General features: G+C 44.4%; 1 protein-coding gene across 3 annotated transcripts in view; it reads right to left on the minus strand.

Annotated features, from left to right (window-relative positions):
• The window catches only part of LOC135391600 (probable helicase with zinc finger domain), a 65,632-nt gene that overhangs the window by 41,829 nt on the left and 3,070 nt on the right, over window positions 1-20,733 (minus strand). For 2 of the 3 annotated variants that reach the window (XM_064621901.1, XM_064621902.1), the window contains 5 exons: window positions 16,132-16,262; window positions 13,783-13,830; window positions 13,505-13,559; window positions 9,051-9,228; window positions 2,766-3,078 (listed from right to left, as the gene is read on the minus strand). In XM_064621901.1, coding sequence (XP_064477971.1) covers window positions 2,766-3,078; window positions 9,051-9,228; window positions 13,505-13,559; window positions 13,783-13,830; window positions 16,132-16,262 — 725 coding nt within the window. Of the gene's footprint in view, window positions 1-2,765; window positions 3,079-9,050; window positions 9,229-13,504; window positions 13,560-13,690; window positions 13,757-13,782; window positions 13,831-16,131; window positions 16,263-20,733 lie in introns of those variants that run through there. The other variant, XM_064621903.1, reaches the window with a different exon arrangement.

The raw sequence follows: 20,733 nt of genomic DNA on the forward strand, positions 1-20,733 counted from the left end.
GGACGGAGAGAGATACACAACACATAGGCGAACTTCCAACAAAGGTTTATTGAAAAGTACAGCAACTGCTTAAATGCTAACTGGAGCCTCTCCTACGTGGGCCCTGCCCTGCCACCTGCCGGCACTCCCGCACACACGTGCATAGATATGCCAGTTCTTTATCAGACAACAGGATGGAGGGGTTACTGATGCTCCAATTGCGAAATCGTAGCTGCTTCGATTATCTCACGCGTGGTCCTATCGGTACTGCCAGTGAAGCAGATGGATTATTTCAACAGCGGTTCGTAGCCACACTGATTGCAATGTAGAGCCATCCATCCATCCATCCATCCAGTTTGTTGCCAACATTAAGCCAGTGTTGCCACAACCGGTGATTGATGCCACGTCCAGTCTGTCCCACATAGAATTTACCGCACGACGAGGGTACTTGATACACAATCTGTTCCTTGCATTCTACGTATGGGGGTTCTGTGTTGTTTTTGTGTTGTTGGAAGTGTGCCTATGTGCTGTGTATCTCTCTCCGTCCTTGTCCCAATAGCGCTTTGAAGTTATGATCTCGTACCAACAGGCCCAGCTCTCCTTGTTACCTTGAGTTGATCTGTTTCTGTCTTCCATCCTCAGAACAGTTAGTTTTACACGTAGTTACTTTCCGTCGATGCTAAATCTGTTGCTCTGTGGCACTAGATGTAGGCACATCATTAACGAGGTACATGCATACCATCATAAAAGAAATTTATGAAAACCGAGTTTAAACATCAACACCATTGGTTAGGTGCGCTTCCAGGACTTTTTTTCTCTCTTATTTTCTTCTCACAAGGGAGGGCAAAGCGTGCAACCAATGGACACTAGGCAATAGAATAACGACAATTGCAACATCTGATATGAATCTGGTGGATAAGATTCACATTAATATGACAACGCCTCAGAAAAATCGTAACGAACCGCGTTGTCCTGGGAGACAGCAGAATCGCAGGGAGAAATTCATCCTTGAGTACAAGTTGTAGATGATACGGAATTAAATTACAATTAGTGCTGCTCATTTTCAAACTATTTAGGAAAAGGAAAATTAGGCTGAAGGTAATTAATCACAGTAGCTATAAGCTGCTTGCACTTAATCCGTAGCTCCGATCGTCAACAGCATCAGTGCGTAAAGAAATGCGTGTGACGGTGAGAAAAAGTGCTGAACAAGAACGGCACAGTTTTAAGCAATATTGTGTCCGTGGTTCATACCTGAGTACAAAATCAAACAAAAATCATTAATTTTCCACGAAATAAAAGTAAAAATAGTTCACCAGTCGCCAATTGGCATAGAGAACACATTACTTTGTTTTTACTTTTTCCTGTTCTCTCGACCTGAGACCGCCTCCCCTGAAAGTCACTGGAATGGGACTTCCAGTAATGAGACTTCCCCGATACGTCCGTGCACTAGGAGAAGGATGGGAGAGGAAGAGAGACAGTCCCTGCTACAGCACACCTGCCCTGCTAAGCCTAACTGTCGCTAAAATGTGCATTTCGTTCACTAAAACAACTTCGATGAACATTGATACCAAGCGAAGCTGGCATGTTGCTCAGTGACATCCTACTTTGAAAGATTCTCAGACATCTCAGATGTAAGCTTTGGTTTTGCAACTTGGGATTTTGGCCTCATGGATTTTCATATCTAGGATTTTGAACACTGGGATATCGTAGCATTCACCTCTGCATGACATAGAAAATGAGCATGTTGCAGACAAAAAGTTTGGTCCTATTCTGCAGGTTGAAACTCGTAGTTTAAAATGCCACATCACCTTATTATGATAACCAATGAGTACTATAAGTACTAATTTACGAATGCCTTTTACTCGTGTACTATTAACAAACATACTATCATGTTGGCATATACAACATGTGCGAGTATGTCACACACACACACACACACACAATGTTGGTGACATATCTATCTTCTAAGCTATCTTCCAACATATGGTATGTTCAGTACCTGCAGTTGTAGGAAAACGTGAACTCTAAAAATGTGAGGCTCTACATGGACTCAAGAACGTGAAGAGACAGATACTTAGCCAGCACATAGCTGAAAGGGTAGAACAAGCACTTGTGAGCACAAGTGTGTAGGGCCAGCAGCACATAGGGAATGCCTTATATTAAATAACTCGAGTGCCCTGTTATTGAACGAAGACTAGTCACAGTGGTCATTCACATTTTGACATTGACTCCTGGTGCATCTATGACAGGTCCTGCGTTGATTTTTTGCAAACCCAAAAGTTAGACTTTGTAGCCAGGAAAAAAGGATCTCTTAGAGGTACAACGTCGCAATCAACGGGTTTCCTGTCATTGTATCGCCCGCTACAACTTTCTCATTCAAATTTTGGCTCTCATCCTTATAATTCAAAAACTGGCTAATTAATTACAAAACAAAAAATAACTGGAGTATCCTCACACCACTGGTAACACTATGCAGTCGGTCTTTTTGGTGTACGATGAACCATTCTATTCTTAAACTTTGGGTCATTTTTTGTGAAACACCCTGCATATAGAGGGACTACTTTGAAGGTGGTGGCCACCAAAGGGCAGAAGCTACGGTTTTGCAGAAGTGACAGTGCCAGTCCCGAAAATTTTGGATACTACCTCGTACGATCATAAAAGAACTCTGGTGAAGGAACAACCAGGTGACCTTGAAACAAGTTCAAACCTGCTGCTTGCAAGCATCCTATCCTTCTAATGGGAAACACATAGAGAACTGCAGATGAGTTTATGTGAATGTGACTCACTTTGGTCTTCAGCATGAAATTCCAGTCTTGCTGAGCTTCCTTCGAATGAATTGTCACGTCGAGGGGCTGGACACATTTTATCAGTAGCCCTCTAAGTTCCTCTGTAAGGACAGTTGTTGGGTCAGGGGCTTCCCTAAAGTCCTGAAGAAGCTCTTCTGCATACTGCAGGTAACCGCCAACAAGCTGCTGTTCCAATGCTCTTTGCAAGCGGCTCTTCCTGTACCGCAGGCGTTCTTTCCATTCGGCAAGTTCATCAGACCCGTGCGCCAAGCAACACTGCTTTCCTTGGTGGCATCCACCAGGTGTTTCATGGCTGTAAAAGTTCATGTATTAGCCTCACACATCTAAAGAATGCAAGAAGGCAAATTGGATAGACTATACAGAGACAATGTTGAACTAAAACTGACATTTATTATGAACCACCCCACCATATGCTATCCCTCAATGCTATGCTCAATCCAATGAATCACCATATGCTATCCCTCATGTCTTTCTGAAGGTTGTTGACCTCATTCAGTACAAGGTTGAGAGACTGGACCAGAGCGTCAAACCAAAACGTTTTTCGGTTTGTTTCAGGTTTGGGTTCAGTTCCGGTTCAGCTCCGGAGTTCACATAATCAGTTCGATTAACTGGTTCAGAGGCTGTAAACCAGTGCGGAACTGGTTTGAGGTTCTAATACGCTACAAAATTATAGGTAGCCACTAAAACTGATACAAGATCTCTTAGTTAGTTTTTTTATGCATTTATTTCTGTTTTTTGACCAACAGGAGCCCCTTTCTTCCCTTTCCTGAGCAATGTGCCGCCAATCTAGGTAGGCAGACCGCTCGAATCCCAACGTCACCCCCCCCCAGGATACGATTTAAATTGCAAAAAATAAAAAATAAAATAAAATTATATGCATAGATTATAGCGGTAACACATCATCTGGAAGTGGAACATATTTTTATGTAGCATCTTCATATGGTCAATGACCGAACCGATATCCCAAACCGGTAACCGAAGTTTTTAGATCGGTTCGGTTCCGGTTCAGCTCCAAGATGGTTCTAGTAATTAAGGCTCAGTTCCGGTTTAATTCCAGCTAAAAATAATAGTTAATTCTGGTTTTCGGTTTCGGTTTGGTTCGACGCTCTGGACTGGACTATTCGCTCACATTGTTTGCAACTTGTTGTACGTGTGAAAGTTCCAATCACTTCCCTTTCGAGGTAGGTACGGACCTTGGTCTTGCTAAAAAGGAGGGAGCAATCCGCACATGAGCTGCAGTGTGCTTTTAGGGGCCAAAGAAGAACCTTCCAATCTTAGCTCTTAGTGATACTGTCAACGCTATGATCGGGAGCAATACGAACACATGGCTTAGCTTGAAAGAACAACATCCTTCATCAAAGTTAGTGCATGAATTATGTAGCATACATGGTAAAAACAAGCAGTAGGTAAGTGTATGACATGTCTCATGTAAAGTAGCAATGAGGTGGCACTTAACATAGCTCAAAACTCTGTTTCGTTCCTCAAGCTGTCCATCAGGAGTCACCATGCAAAATATTTTCGCTCGGCAGTCACTGCACAATCAAATATACAGAAGACACCCCGACGAAGCGGCCGCAGATGATGCCACAACCCTCGCGTAACATGGGCATGTCCTTGTGCCTTCCTTTTTTTTTTTTTTTTCTTCTTCTTCAACACGCATCCTGCTTATGCCCACATGAGCTGGTCTATATCATAACTAGGGCCCAGAAATATAGGCACTAAAAATGATAGAAATAGGCAGGCATTTAGCCTTTAGCGTAGGAGAAACACCAAAATAGGCAATAAAATGCAAAAAATAGGCACATTCTTTGGCTTCGTTAGTGTTTCAGAATGCTCCATGCAGGAAACTGTGGCCGTTTAAAGACTAATGTAACAGCATGGATGCTTAGGCCGCCTAGAACGAAGCAATATTGAATAATACTTTGTTTTCCGCCCCCGATGATCTCCAAACGACAAGCAAGGGCAAATGTTTTGATCAAATATACATGAACACTTTCTAGCAAACCAAGGTACTGAAGGAAACCAAACGCAAAAAAAAAGGAATGAAAGGGGGCAAACATGCAGAAACGAGAAGCAAAATGCAGCATTCAGCATGAAACTGAAGGGTGTACTCCCACTTTCACCTCTCGAAAAGACTTATGGCATGTAACAATGCTAAAAAAGGCTACAATAGAATAGAGTCGATAAAAAGGCAGGCATCCCCGGAAATGTCGCATTTAGGCGTTTATAGGCACTTATAGGAAAATGCCTAAAATTCCGAGCCCTAATCTAAGTCACACACTCGGCCACACCAGGGTAAGAGGTTATGTCACGACGTACCCTCCTCCTTCCCTCATTCGCCAATATGCTCTTTCCAGGAGTGGAAGATTTTTGAAAGATGTGCGGAACAGAGGCCTCGCACATGCTCTGCAGGCCACCTACCCTCGTCCTTTTGCAGTGGCTCATTTTATTGGTTGCAGAACACCCCAGCCCAAAAAAAGGATAAATTGGGGGTCACCTCAGTGCTCCTTTGAAGTGCCACCAAGGGGATGAAACTCACGAGTTCACTTGCGGACTAAAGTGAGGCGCTGCGAGCTTTTCACGTCATCAAACGTCATGAAACGTTGGAATTTTTACGTCGAAGCACGAGTTCTCAACCGTCACGAGCCCATTGGCTCCTGAGGCCGCTCCCCCGGTATGCGAGCGCTCATTGGTTGGTTTGAAATTATGAACTTTCCTTGGCGCGCTCAAGCTGACGACATCGTGTCGGCGGTGCCGGTGCAATTCGGCACCAATTCGTTAAAAAGCAAAGGAAAAGCATTCGGAAAAAAGCAAAGCAAAAAAGCTACTCAACCGTCGTCCAACGATTGGCCCAATGCTAGAGGTCACGTGAGTTTTTCCCGACAATAGAAATATACTACACGTTCATCCCCCTGGTGCCACACCAGACTACAAAAAAAAAATTATTTAATTTACTTCACTTTACTATTTGCTATTTTGTATTATACATAAACCTCACTCGATCACGCAGTATTCAAAATATAAATGTCATCAGTGAACATTAAGCACTTTCAGTAATTTTCTAAAGAACCTGCAAAACATCATGGTTTCTGGTCTCACAGAGTAGCTGACATCATCATGTGCTCTAGTGACCATCTCCTAGCAACAGCACAAGCGCCTCCCTGGATCGTGTCCTTGCCACAAGCTGCAAGATGGTCAGCAGCTGTGGTGAAGAGTCTGAGAACGACCTCGGAGGAGCAATGTTGCCAGATCGGCTGCAGATTGTGACATCATATTTCTCAAAACTAGAAGTTAATTTTATGACACCTCCACGAAGACCACAATGGCATAGATGTGGTGGGATTCTAAACATACCAGATTTGTCTTTTTAAGCATTACACATTCTTACGTAGCATTCACTCAATACACATTGATATCCAATATATATATATATATATATATACATATATATATAGTTGAAATAAATGGGAGACAGAAGACGAAAGTAGGGGAAGTAACAAAAAAAGAGGTTGATTAAACCTTAAAAATCATAAAAGTTAGGGAGGATGTCTACGTTACGGCGGAAGCTCCGCCTTAGCTTATCGCCGCTTAGCGCCGGAGCTTCCGCCGTAACGTAGACATCCTCCCTAACTTTTATAATTTTTAAGTTTTAATAAACCTCTTTTTTTGTTACTTCCCCTACTTTCGTCTTCTGTCTCCCATTTATTTCAACTATAATTACGTAGCCGTCCGATCCAACTCCAACTTTTCAAGATACATATATATATATATATATATATCCTCTTGATAATCCTTTTACCTCACCCTATATATATATATTTATAAGTCCCAAACATCGCCACACCAGCATTGGACAGCTGTTTCGGCCTTATTGGGCCTTCATCAGCAATGCGTAGGTGAGCAACGTTTGAGCGAGTGGCGTCGGAAGGTCACGTGGAACGTGATGTCCTCCCGTCAGGGTGAGAAACTCCCCTCTGAAAGCCCAGTGCGAAGCCAGTAAAGTATTAGGTGAAGAAAAATAGCATAGGCTCTTTGGCTGCACGTTGAACGTATGTTTATAAGTCCCAAACGTCGATACAGATATACAGTCAAACCTCGTTACAACGAAACGCGATACAACGAAATTCGCGATAGAGCGAAATAATTTTGATTCCCCGGCAGAGGGCCATAGAGATCAATGTATTTTAACTCCCGCTACAACTAAACACTTTTTAGCCGCCGCCTCGATACAACGAAAGAACGAGATAAGGTTTATGACCCCAAAGCCGACTTTAGGGTCATGAAAACAAAGGGCGCGAGATACGTCCTGTTCCCGCGGCGAAAGATGGCACGCGCGATTATGGTCGGGAGGAATCTGGTGCCTACAAAAGGAAGTCTGAGTCATTGGAAGGTTAGGGATTTTCTTCCGAGGCTTCTCTTTTTCGCGCTTGTTTTGAACTGTCCGGTTGCCGCCAACTAAAAAGAGCACGAGACGCAAGGCACCATCGCGCGCGTGGGAAACGCTTCGTTCGCGTGGCGGCGTAAATGACGAAATCAGCCTAGATGATTTTCTTGACGGGGACAAACATGCCGTAGCAACGGAGAGCCTTACGGAAAACGCACTGTCATAGACGTAGAAGGTTTGCGGGAGATCGCAACACGATATGGAGAAAGCTGCGGAGGCTTCGGCGGCGTACGAACAATGCGTGACACCGCGTCTTCTAGGCACGACGCAGACGCGTATAACCGGCTATTTCACGCAAGAATAAAATGCCGTAGGTGCACCTTGGCGCTGTATTTGTAGTTGTTGTCATTTTTCACGAAAAACATTTCCGCATCGTCGCGGGAGTTATCGACGCTTATCTACAGCGCGCACCCTCGCAAAGGTCGCGATCCGTGACCTTCAATTCGGTACAACGAAATGTTCGATACAACGAAAGAAATTGCAGTCCCCGTGGGTTTCGTTATATCGAGGTTCGACTGTATATACAAACAGATATATATATATGTATATATATAAGTTGAAATAAACGAATGCGGTTGACCACGAAAAATAAAGGTATTCAATAAAGATCAGAAGTGGAGACGGTGCTTCTACAGGATAAGGAATAAAAGGGGGACTTTATTAAAAACTAAGAGGGGGTATTCGACGTTTCGACAGCAGCGTTGTCTTCAACAGGAAGGAAGGATTCCTGTTGAAGACAGCGCTGCTGTCGAAACGTCGAATACCCCCTCTTAGTTTTTAATAAAGTCCCCCTTTTATTCCTTATCCTGTAGAAGCACCGTCTCCACTTCTGATCTTTATTGAATACCTATATATATATATATACAGTCGACCCCCGTTTATCCGGACGGTGCCGTTCCCGGCGAAATCGTCCGGATACCGGGGCATCCGGATAAATGAAACGACCGAATAGAAGCGTCCTACAGAGCAAGGTTTAATTAAAACACAGAAATCTCGTCAATGACAGCTGTTACGTAGTAGTGTAGGCACTCGATTCCTGCAAACTTTTGCTAATTGCATAGAGTTGAGCCACGCTGTTGCGCTGCTCAAAGAATGTCAGTGCGGACGCAAAGTGTCAATGTCGGAGCCTTGTTTCTCACCGGCGTTATCGGCACCGTCTTGCTGCATATCATCGGAGGCAACAGCAGCAATCACACCGTCATCATTCTTAGCTGCACACGCGTCATCGTCCTTATCAACGTCAACGTAGTCAGAAACCGCTTCATCATCTACGGCAGTCGCAGTGAGCCTCTGCATCAGGGATCGCAGCTCAGCTAGGGGAATGTCTTCGTCGGCCAACGGGCCGTAAGCAGCAGGCCCTCGGGTTGGAGTTTTCTCCTCTAGAACCGGACAGTTGCTCGAGATATTTCCAAATGACTCGACTGGTCAACGTGACCCACACAAACCGACCCACACAAATAGAAAAGGGGGTCATTGTGCACGGTGGTCTCCCCTACGGAGGAATGTAGGTCCCTGACGTGTGACGGGAATAACCCCAACACAGCGAAAAGGGTGACGAAGCGGGGTCAGCGTCTCCTCTTACTCACGGTAGTCCGGATACCTGAAGCTGAATTACAAGAATTTTCGACTTTCGTTCCCTGGAATTCGTGTCCGGAAGCTGAAGTCCGGATAAACGAGAACAAAATACATGGAGGAAAATCCGTTCCCGTGCCTTTTGTCCGGATACCACGGGATCCGGATAAATGAAGTCCGGATAAACGGGGGTCGACTGTATATATATATATATATTTCGCAATATGTCCTTTGAGCAGCGCACCCACCTTTCACAGACGACTGGCACCAGAATGCCACGTGGAGGAGGCCGGAACTTCCAGTCACGGCCATCATCCGACGCGAGTGCGTCACGGTGCTCGCGGCTGCTGCAGTGCGCACGAAGTTGCTCTTCATCCTGAAAAGTCTCCTTGCAGATGTCACAGTGAAGTAAGGGCACAGGTTCCCCTGCAGCACAGGCCACACAAGTCATAATTAGACCTCCATCTTTTAGGATTAAGCCTAGTAAAACCAAACGAGCATTCCAAAGCGCAAATTCAGCCAGCAATATAGGCCCGGGAAGAACACTAAGCACTGCATATTCAGTAGTATCTTGGCGCCACCTTGTGTTCATCCGAGACTTTTTTCTTCTTTTTCTCCTACCTGAAAAGCTGCTTTCGCGCTCGATATCATCCGATTTTACTCTACCTTACAGCTCCAGAAAAAAACAACAACAGATGTTTGACAAAAAGTCTGGCCTCGACCACCGAGCGTCGATGCTAGCACTTCTTTCTTTCTTTTTCTGGTCGGCTAACATCAGCGCCCATTAGTCATACAATTCCTGCGCTGTTTCCTGACTCGTGGAACCCAACTAAACGTGGCGCGTACGTCAAACGACGAAGAAACGAGGTGTACATTATCAGTCAGGATATTTCTTAGCATGTTTAATGGACACATGTCCAATAAATGCAAAAATATGGAGATCGCACATCAGACTCTCAGGGGAACAGCTATTTCTTTCCATCAGTGTCTGAGTATTCTGATCCCGAACCTTCGTCAATTGTTTTGTTCCGGGAATGTAACACAGCAGCTGCGACTGGCGTGGTATATAGCGGAGTTCGATGTAACTCGTTACTGTAACTAAGTTCCTTTTTTTGGTAGCTTGTAACTTAACTCAGTATTTTTGCGCCGTGGTAACTTTCAGAGGAACTCGTTTCTTTTTCAGGCAACGTCACCAAAGTAACTTAAGCCAAGTGCCAAGTTACTTTTAATTTGCTTTTCACTCACATCCACATATTTTCTTGATTTCTCTCCGGTTCTTTCATGACAGTATTGACAGTATGACAGTATTCCATTAACTAAGTAAGAACCGCTGCCATTGAAATTAAGCTGAACTATTGTGCACCCACACGGACTAAGATGCAAAGCGTTCGAATTCTTGGACATAAACGAAAACGATCTAAGCGTGTTGCACTCCTCCGCAGGCAACTCAAGGTCGAACTCAACTGCTCACGCGCGCTGCATCTGTGTAGTGCTATTTTGTGTCCGAAGTAACTTGGAAGTAACTCTGTAACTGCGAGTTACATTTCAGACTGAAGAACTTCGTTACTAACTTAGTTACATTTGTCACACGGTAACTTAACTCGTAACGAGTTCTTTTTGACGGGTAACTTCTCGATCTATGGCATATAGTATTTGTCCGCTCCATGCAGAGTGACGTCAATGCGGTGGCCTTGGGAGGGAAAAATTTGCGACTTCGTCTCCACATTCCTGTTTCTGTTTCATTGCTTTCCTATTTGGGGCATAATTCGTCACATGAGAAAGAAACCAAATTGATGGCAGGTATACAGTGGATGTTACGCACCAACTACGACGCGCAGCAATTTTTTCTCCGATCGTTCTGAAGTCTCCCTCTAAAGGGGTTGAGAAACCACATGCTACCCACTAAATGTATGGCTCCGTTTCATAAGTTGCAGTTCATGGATTCGACACGCAACGTCCCGCATTCCCCATTTCAATGGTTTTTAAACGGTTGGGTTTTGAAGGCTGCAATTTTTTCAAGCCATCGTTGAGTGGTGCCGAACAGCGCTGAGACACCTTGGCAGACAAACGGGAAGTGCTGTTGACGGGAAGTGTGTGCTGCTGTGGGAAGTGCTGCCCAATGTGCTCAGCAGTCACAATACCAAAGGTGCTTCTCTGGGGGCCAGATCCCTCTTCACAACCGCCTTTGCATCACGGAGACAGGAAAGTACGCCCTTCCTTTCTTCATGATAAGATGCCGCTCCAAAAATGGGCAAGGAGGTGAAAAGTTCGAAAAGAGCGACGGAGGAGCTAGCCATGCGCGCGACCTTCGGGCTGCTATAGCTATGTAATGGAAGATGGCAGAAACATAGCGTTTTGATGTGCATGTTTTGTTCACATAAATCAATATTTACAACATTATTTCTTCAAAAGTTTTGGTTTCAGAACCCCTTTAAGTACAATTATGAAGTACTTCGCCCATCACTGGTTGAGCCCATAACCCAGAGGTTCACAGATCAAAACTATGCTTTGGTAGTAAGCTCTTCTTAAAAAAGAAAATGTACAGGCCAAGTACAGTGCAATGTCTCTCTTCCTACTTGCCTACAGAAACACATATATTGCCCGATATCATGTATCACAACAGAGCATGCTCACGGGTTGGTTACATCGGAGAGGAAAGGGGTAGGGGTGAGGAGGAATGAGAATTGGGTGAAGGAGGAAGTGCGGTAGTGTGTTTTGGAGCAAGCAAACAGCAGCCCAAAATGATGTATTCTACATTAATATGTTAAATGGTTGTTTTGCGTTCGTTCACAGTTCTATCCAGCTTTGTAGGCCAGCCAAAGTAACAAAAGGAAAAAGTTGGCTTCACTGATACGCCCTAGATATGTCTTTGCACACTACCATTTGAGAACCACTGACCTATTACAAGCATCATGTTATCGAGGCATTAAGTCGTTTATTACGTTTAGTCGTTTATTACGATCTTCGATATAACGATAGCTCCAATATTACGATCAAATTGCTGGTTCATGTCAACTCACCCAATGAAGCACATGTACACAAGACATCTATATAACAATCGCAGCTAAGGCGTTTGCTCGCGTATGGCAATCAGAATTCTCCCGGCAGCAGGTAAAATGCATGAAAATTGAAAACAAATATTTTTTTCATTGGAACAGACTCAACTGTATTAGAAATTGTTTTCGTCTAGCATTTAAAGGGGCACTAAAATGCAAAAACAAGTTCCCTTCAAATTACATTACACCCTACGTTAACTTCGTACTTGTTATCGTAATTCAAAACTTTGATTCCGTTACGAAGCTACAATCAAAATTATACTGGACTCTTTCTTGCTTCGGCGCTAAGCAGTGAAAGTCGTTTCAGCTCGTGCGTCGGTGTTTTTAGCCCATGTTGCGCGTGCCACGCCATAGAGCAGTCCCGATGAAAAACGTAGTGCGCGTTACGAAGCGTACAGGCGTCGCTGCCCGAAAGACGTGAAGCTAAATGTTGTCGGTGGAACATTCAGAAGTTTGAAGTGAACTTGAACATTCGCGAGAACTGTTGTGGGCTACAATTCAGTGAATCTGTATTGAAAAACGCAGCAGTGCGCATCATGTCACGCATATACGGAACACTACGATCGGACCCGTTCCAAATCTACATGCCCATGATAGGCATGCACGCGATTCTCCTGCTGTCTCATTGGATGCCGCCAATCTTTGCCTCCTAGGGATACCATTCGTTGCTGCCAAAGACGGACCTGTTTTCATAGCGTTTTTCTTCTAAACGGTAGCGTTGTGTGAACTAATTTTCTTTGAATTCCACTGATTGATACACAGACTTTCATTTGAGAGCAAGTTCTTTTTGCATTTAGTGCCCCTTTAGGAACCATGCAAACTGTCACTGGAGTGACCTGCGCAGCACTTGCAATGTAGAGGGTGTGTGCAGATAAAGCAGCCGCACAATTACGCACGTAACACATTGTCTGCTCACCATATGAACTTCCGGTGGTGAACGACAACACATTTATGCAATCAAAATCAACATACAAACAATTGTGGTATCCCTGCATGACAAAAAACATAACCACGCAAACTCTGCTGTCCATGCATTTTAAATGAGGCATGGCAGTGTCCACACAGGTGTGTCCAGCTACCGCTGGGGTGCCACCAGTTCAGAAACTGAAATGGTGGCCCCACATACCCCCACATGGATGCTCATATCTGTTATTTCGGTTTCGGCGCCATTAGCGCCCCTAGCGGTACCCACACACAGCTTTCCGGAGACCGTCATGTTTGCATCGGTATAGCCCAATTGAACTGCACAGGCAGCAAAGTTTTTGGGGCAATAGTTTTTGTTACACAGAGTTTGGTTACCATTATTTATTTGACAATGAAAAAATGGCTAGGAAGCAAGCGAGCTGGTGAAGATGATGCATAATGTAAAAAACCCCGAGACTAGGGAACACGAAGGGACAGACACAAACACGAAGTCTCAACTTGAGACTTCGTGTTTGTGTCTGTCCCTTCGTGTTCCCTAGTCTCGGGGTTTTTTACATTATGCATTATTTATTTACTTATTTTTTGATTGCATAAATGCTTCGTCGAGTGCCACCGGAAGCTCATACTGTAAGCAGGCAACCCTTTACATGTTACAAATGTTGGGGTACTTTATCTGCACACACCCTGTACATTGCTCTGCCATCACATGAGATTGGCCTCACCTGCTGTGCTGGGGGCCACTTCCTTTTGTGGTAGCTCCATCACTACTGTGTCTGTCTGTAACAAACATGCTTGAAATCTTGTACTTATGCCCCACTCACAAAAATTTAAAGCTATAATGAATGTTGGACAACAGTTAAGCCACAGAAGAATGAGTGTCTTTTAACGGGTCAACTCTTCGTGCTTACACAGGATTGCTTCTGTACAGCCTTAGTCACACAATGCAGGTAAGATGGCTTTTAAAAATACATGTACTTGGCAAAGCTGGCTGCGTGCTTACATCGACCGTGCTGCGAACATCCTTCAGGGTGCGCAAAGCATGGGGATCCTACACAAAGAGAAAAGGAACAACTGAGTTGCATCACCCAAATGAGAAAGAAAAAAAAAGTTTTCCCATCCATACTCAAAAACCCTGTGATTGAGGGACAAAAAAGGAAACACACAACACAAAATCTCAATCTCAGGGTCTTTGATAATGGATATCAAGTATCACCTAGAGTCACTAAATAGGGGTACAGAGTGTCGCATTCCTTTTCCGCGCCGGAGCCGCCGTTTGGTGTGTGCGATTGGACCAATCGGGTCACGTGATTTCTCCTTCCAAGAACTCGCCGTCCATGTTGAGTCACCTCCATCCAAAACCGGTTTCCTGGGTTGTGAGCTGGCTCGACTGCACGTTGTTCTCCACTAAAGCAGGGTTGATTGGCGTCCCATTGCTAGGCGACACAGCAGCACCTGACTCAAGATGGCGGTCTCGCTCGCCAGCGTGGATCAGTGTTGCTACTCTGCTCCCTATTTAGTGACTCTAGTATCACCAGCTCGCCTGCTTCCTCGCTGTTCTGTCAGTTTTCCCACCCCACATCATCGCGTGCGACTTTCGAAAAAAAAAAAAAAAACTCTACCTATACACAAACTGGCAACGCCTCCACCTTTCCAATATACAGTCAAACTTCTTTAGAGCGAACGCCTTTGTAACGAAAATACCACTACAACCAATTTTTTTCACGGTCCCGTCAGAGCACCATAGGACATGGCAGACAACCTTTTTAACGAAGTGACCTTTACTGCACATTTTTTTCGTGGTCCCTTGAGTTTCATTGTAAAGGGGTTTGACTGTAATTGCAATAAAAGTTAGGAACATATTATTTATATCAGTTCCCAAGCTTCATTACGGGAGTCGAGAAACTTTTGTGTTTGTAGTTATGCACACGATGCAAGCTCCGTGCAGCATGCCAGAACAGTCAACAACAAAGCCAAAAGGGCTGCCATGTCACATACCCTCTTGAGCATGGTGAAACCAAGAGAAACAACACCAGAGACAGCAAGGCCCAAATATCCCTATTGGTTCTCTGAAGCACTGCTCAAGTGCAACAGCTAAAAAACCCCATAAGCAGGGTTTCCAGGTTTTCCGATTTATCAGAAAAAATCTATAAAATATACGCCCATAAAATTTAGAGCAATTTGAATTGATACAAAAAAAGAACTCTATTTTTGTGTGTTCCAGTAACAGAGACTCCACACGACATATGGGCATTTTAAGGTCCATTTGTCCATTTCCCAGGTCAGCAGCAAAACATCCAACGCCTGGTATTTTCCTTTCCCTTTCCTCGCAAATCATGCTTCCCGTTCTCCTCAAAGTGAACAAGGGAGCAGAGATGACACACAAGTTGTCTTCTTCAAAGGGCAGAGTAAGACGGGACGCAAGAGAAAGTTGCCTTGTGACTATGTCAAGAAATATCCGTATTTCAATATGTTCATGTCGCCAGGTGAGTCTGAGACAGACGTTGTCGTGTGCAAAAGTTCTGTCGCTGTAGCCACTGTCATGGTGCAGCTACCCGATCCATTTGCGAGCTAGCGACAAAACTACATTTGCGAGAGAAAATGCTTACTTTTCAATTGATTATACGACATACAAGTGTCAAATATAATAAAATTACAATTGAACTGCCGCAGGAAAATAAACAGAGAAATTTACACTACTGTAATTTTGTTACGATATATGTGTCTCTGGTGGCGCTGTAGCTCTATCCGTTAGCACACAATGTGAAAGAGCTTCTGGTCACATGCGATATCAATAGATTTAAACACCTGCTTCCCACCCACAAGCTCGAAAATTTAATTTTAACAAAGTTCATTTGCCACCCACGCTACGCCGTTACCCCCACCTCTCTCTAAATTATCATTCACTTCAGTTACATTCTGCCAAATCGAGCGAATTTTGGCAAGCGTTGGGCAACGGTCTTTGGCGACAAGCGACAAATATCTACGTGAAGTAGATGCAAGGTTTTGTAGCAGCGACAGAGCTTCCTTGTCGCTCGAGTGGCGGCGCCACCATCAAATTTGTCGCTTGTAGCGTGCTATGGGATCCGGGCTTAAGCGTCTTTGCAAGGCAGCCTTTCATTCTTTTCATCAGTATGTCCTTTTACAGACGCTGCTTTTTTTCTTGCAAATTGCGGATAAAAAATAAACTACAAAAAAACACCCCTCTGAATATGAGAAAAAATTCTCCGAAAACCCGGAACCTGAAGCATTAGACGAAGGACGAGACAAGAACTGCCACACAATGTAGCTTGAGACTCATTTGTGAGGGTACCTCCAGTATGTGTTCTATAAAAAGAGAAGACCTCCGTACCTGGGGGGAATTATGCAGCCATGAGTGTAGGATCCTTTCTGCAACAGCAGTGTGGCCAATCTGCAAGTAGGCGAGGATGACCTTTGCCCTTGCCTTTGAAGTCACCTCACTTGCCAAGTTTAGGGCCAACACTGCACATCGAGAAGGATTGAAAATAAGTTAGCAGGAATTCATGCATTATTTAGCAAAATGTTTGCCTGCCTATGCTCATAAATGTAAGCATTGTAATTTCAGCTTTCAATATGATTACCGTATTTTCTAGTGTATAGCGTGCACATTATATACATGGACATGGTAATGTGTAACAGTTATGTACATGGTAAAGGTGTCTTGAAGGGACAGTGTGTGCTGCACGCTCGAGATAAAACTGAAAGGATGGCGGCCAGCTGGTGTAGATGCATCAGGAGAAACCTTGAGCTTGAGGACGGAGAGGACAACCTCATGCACACGCAGGGCTCAAATCAAAGTCTTTGAGCCCTGCATGTGTATGTTGTTGCCCTCTCCGTCCTCAGGCTCAAGGTTTCTCCTGATGCACATTTGAGCTTTTTTCCAGACGAGCCGTTCCGGCATGCATCGATGTACATTATAGTATGTTGGCCTTTAACACCCTTTGGAATCATAACAGGGGGGGGGGGAATGATTTAATAATTGAGTGAAACACTGCTCCACGAGTCACAATACTTATTCTCGAGAGTTTGAGGTGAATGCCAACGCACAGGACAGTGTATCTCTCCCAAAGATAAGCTGGACCTACTGCTTGCTTTGCAACTCATCCAGATATTTATGGCTCTGACATGCACAGAAAGCAATCAAAACACCAATACAAAGCTGCAGATGGATAACAACTCCACGATGCACTAACAATACCTTTGTCAAAGCATAATTAGACTATTGCTTTAAGAATATTTAGAACATATATAATATGTAGTATGAGAGCATGTGAACAGTTTGTCAGATCAGATATAGGAAGGCACGTACAAGAGGTGTTCAAGTCAAACCGGGACTTTTCATTTTTCGCAAAAGTAAAATGAACTTACAGGCGAGAAATTAGTTTTATTTTTCAACGTAATCTCCAGCTGCACTAATGCACTTGTCCCAGCATTTCACGAGGGCTTGGATGCCAGCAGTGTAGAAATCCTTACGGGCACGTAGCAGCCATGATCGGACCACATTCTTGACCTCGTCGTCGCAGCTGAAGTGGTGGCCCTCAAGGAACGCCTTCAGTGGCCCGAAGAGATGGAAATCGCTGGGGGCAAAGTCTGGACTGTAAGGGGGATGTGGCAGCAATTCCCAGCTAAGTTCCTGTAAAGTGTGTGTCGTGAGATGCGCTGTATGCGGGCGTGCATTGTCCTGTAGGAGGAAGACTCCTTTGGTGATGAGGCCCGGACGCTTTTGCTTCAGCGCCTTATGCACATCCCTGAGAACCTGGCAGTAATATGCACTATTGATACTGGTACCACTGGGCAGAAAATCAACGTGAACAACACCAGCCTTGTCCCAGAAAACCGTGGTCATGACCTTACCCGCAGACGGGGTGCTTCGGAACTTCTTGGGAGCTGGCGAGCACGAATGCTTCCACTGTTTTGGTGCACGTTTAGACTCAGGAGTGAAATGGTGCACCGATGTTTCATCGCACGTGATGATCCGACGGCTGTCCTTCAGTGTCAAAACGGTACCTTAGCTCTTGGGAGATTTCCAGTCTTCTCTGCCGATCAAACACGGAGAGCTGCTTCGGGACCCAACCGGCACTAACTTTCCGAAACTGGAGGTGTTCATGAATGATAGTGTTCAACGTTCCCACAGAAAGGTCGTCTTTCGAGCCAGTTCGAGACATGTTATCCGTCGGTCCTTGAGGATCAGGCGCTCCACAAGTTGGATGTTCTCAGGAACTCTGACACTGGGCTCTGAGCCACCTCGGCCGGGATCGTCCTGCACTGATGTACGGCCGTCTTGGAACCGTTTGCACCACTCAAACGCTTTGCTGCGGCTAAGTGTATCGTGGCCATACTGAGCCTGAAGTCTTCTGTGAATATCAGATGACTTTACGCCTTCATTCACGAGAAAATTCATGACAATTCGCTGTTCGATGTGCGCGCTCACCTCATTGTCGGCCATCTTGTCCAGCACGTCTCTTATGTTTTGCACAAACTTTGGACCACCACGTGGTGAACGCGGAGGCCTGTCGCGTGTGAAAATGCCGCAAAAGAAGTAACGCGAGCCATTTGTACACTAAGGAGACAGAAAGTCCCAGTTTGACTTGAACACCCCTCGTAGATACTGGTATATAGCTTACAAGCACATAAATTTTTTTCACTGCTAAGCTTTGAAGCCAATTTTCTGAACATGGTGTTCTTCTTGGAAAGATTTGCTAAGTAATCGAATCATTTCTAAATTCCTGAAGCTAACTCAATGAAATTTGACAACTTGCTTTAGCAACTCTTTTGTGAAGGATGTGTTTATCTACAATCGATAACAGTCAAAGGGCGCAGACTAGCTGGTTCATAATGACAAGCAGGAGATCCGAGACAGGGGAAAAATTGACAGACAACCATTTCTCAGTGTTATCGAGAGTTATGGCTCTGACAGAGAAATTGTTCTCTGTTCTTCTGAGAAATTGTTGTCTGTTAATTTTTCCCCTATCTCGGGTACCCTCCTCGTCTTTATCTACAACATTTTTTGTCTGAGAAGGATTCTTATAACTGGTGCCACAAACAAATAGACCTTGTACGTATCACTCATTGATGAGTGTTACACTTTTTGGACAATATCTCTTTGCAGTAATTTACTGTGCGAAGCATCAATTTCAGGGGTTGTCAACTAATTTAATCGAGATGTTAACTTATAGCAGCACATTTGAGGAATATTTCACTGGACCTGAATTTTGTGACAAACGTACTGCGAGGTGCGTGGGGCTCAGGGGCGGATATAGGATTTTCCTGAGGGGTGGGGGGTCCACTATGGGCAAGTGCCACGTGCATGCTGGGATTGGTCCATTGAACCCTATGTTCAAGTCTGGAATTGAGGGGGGGGGTCCGGACCCCGGGACCCCCCCCCCCCCCTAGATCCGCACCTGGTGGGGCTCATCTGAGTCTGAATACTGAAGGTCTGCAGCTTGGCCAGGACATTAGGAGTTGCCCCACAGTGCAACTGCGGAGCCAAGCCCCTGCTTGGTTAACTTGAAGCCAACATTCAAGTTTACATTCAAGGTACATTCAAGAACGACTAATTACGTCGGAATTATAATGGCATGGAATTGATATCCAGTAGTAAAAATGTTGCCAAAGGGAATTAAATGAGCACTAAAATAGTGAGAGTACTGCCGTAAATTGCTTAAACTTTGTGCAACTCGTGCAAATTTCAATGGTCCATTCATTGTTACCAATATTTTGCGGATAAATGAGAACAAATTTCACAAAAAACTCAATCCTCGTAACAATTACAGCTTTAATGGTGCCCAGCAGCCATATAAGCAGCATTTTCATTAATGTATGCGGTACGTTTAGAATAATTTTTGTTTACACTTAAGCTAAAAGTCACACACCTGTATTTTTAATGCAGATAATGGCCCATCAACAAGAGCTGCATCCATGGCACATCATCTCCACACGTGGAGCACAAAGACAGAAATAGAAGAATCTTATGTAGAAGCTAAGGTGAGGATCCAAACAAAAACCAAAATCAAAATGAGCTCTGCCGCATGATTCCTCACTATGATCTGAGTCACAATGCAAATACAGTTGCGCCTCGTTAATATGGACAACTCGAGCTATGGGTGCTTTTTGTGAAGACCAAACTTTTTCAATGCATTTTCATCTCGTTAAAGGGGCACTAAAATGCAAACACATGTTCACTTCAAATTACATTACACGCTATGTTAATTTCGTACTTGTTATCATAATTCAAAACTTCGATTCCGTTACAGAGTTACACTCAAAATTATACCGGACTCTTTCTTGCTTCGGCGCTAAGCAGGGAATGTCATTTCAGCTCGTGCATCAGTGTTTTTAGTCCATGCTGCGCGTGCCACGCCATGGGGAAGTCACGGCGAAAAACATAGTGCGCATTGCGAAGCGGACTGGCGTCGCTGTCCAAAGGACATGAAGATAAATGTTGTCAGTGGAACATTGCGAGAACTGTTGTGGGCTACAATTCAGTGAATCTGTATTGAAAAATGCTGCAGTGTGCATCATGCCACGCCTATACGGAACACTACGATCGGACCAGTTCCAAATCCACATGCCCACGATAGGTATGCGCGCGCTTCTCCTGCTGTCTCATTGGATGCCGCCAATCTTTGCCTCCTAGGGATACCATTCGTTGCCGCCAAAGACGGCTCTGTTTTCATTGCATTTTTCCTCTACAAGGTAGCGCTCTGTGAACTAATTTTGCTTGCATTACACTAATTGAAACACGGACTTTCATTCTAGAGCAAGTTGTTTTTGCATTTTATTGCCCCTTTAATATGGAAACTCACTTTTCGGACAATCGACGGCCCAGCACGGTACAAACTGCATGTAGTCCATGTATTTTTGTCTCGTTATAATGTACGGTATCGGTGTGGAGGACAAGCCTCTCCCCACATTCTACACGATAATTTTTTGA

This window comes from Ornithodoros turicata, chromosome 4 (genome assembly GCF_037126465.1).
Source record: "Ornithodoros turicata isolate Travis chromosome 4, ASM3712646v1, whole genome shotgun sequence".
In the NCBI taxonomy this organism is placed as follows: Eukaryota; Metazoa; Arthropoda; class Arachnida; order Ixodida; family Argasidae; genus Ornithodoros; species Ornithodoros turicata.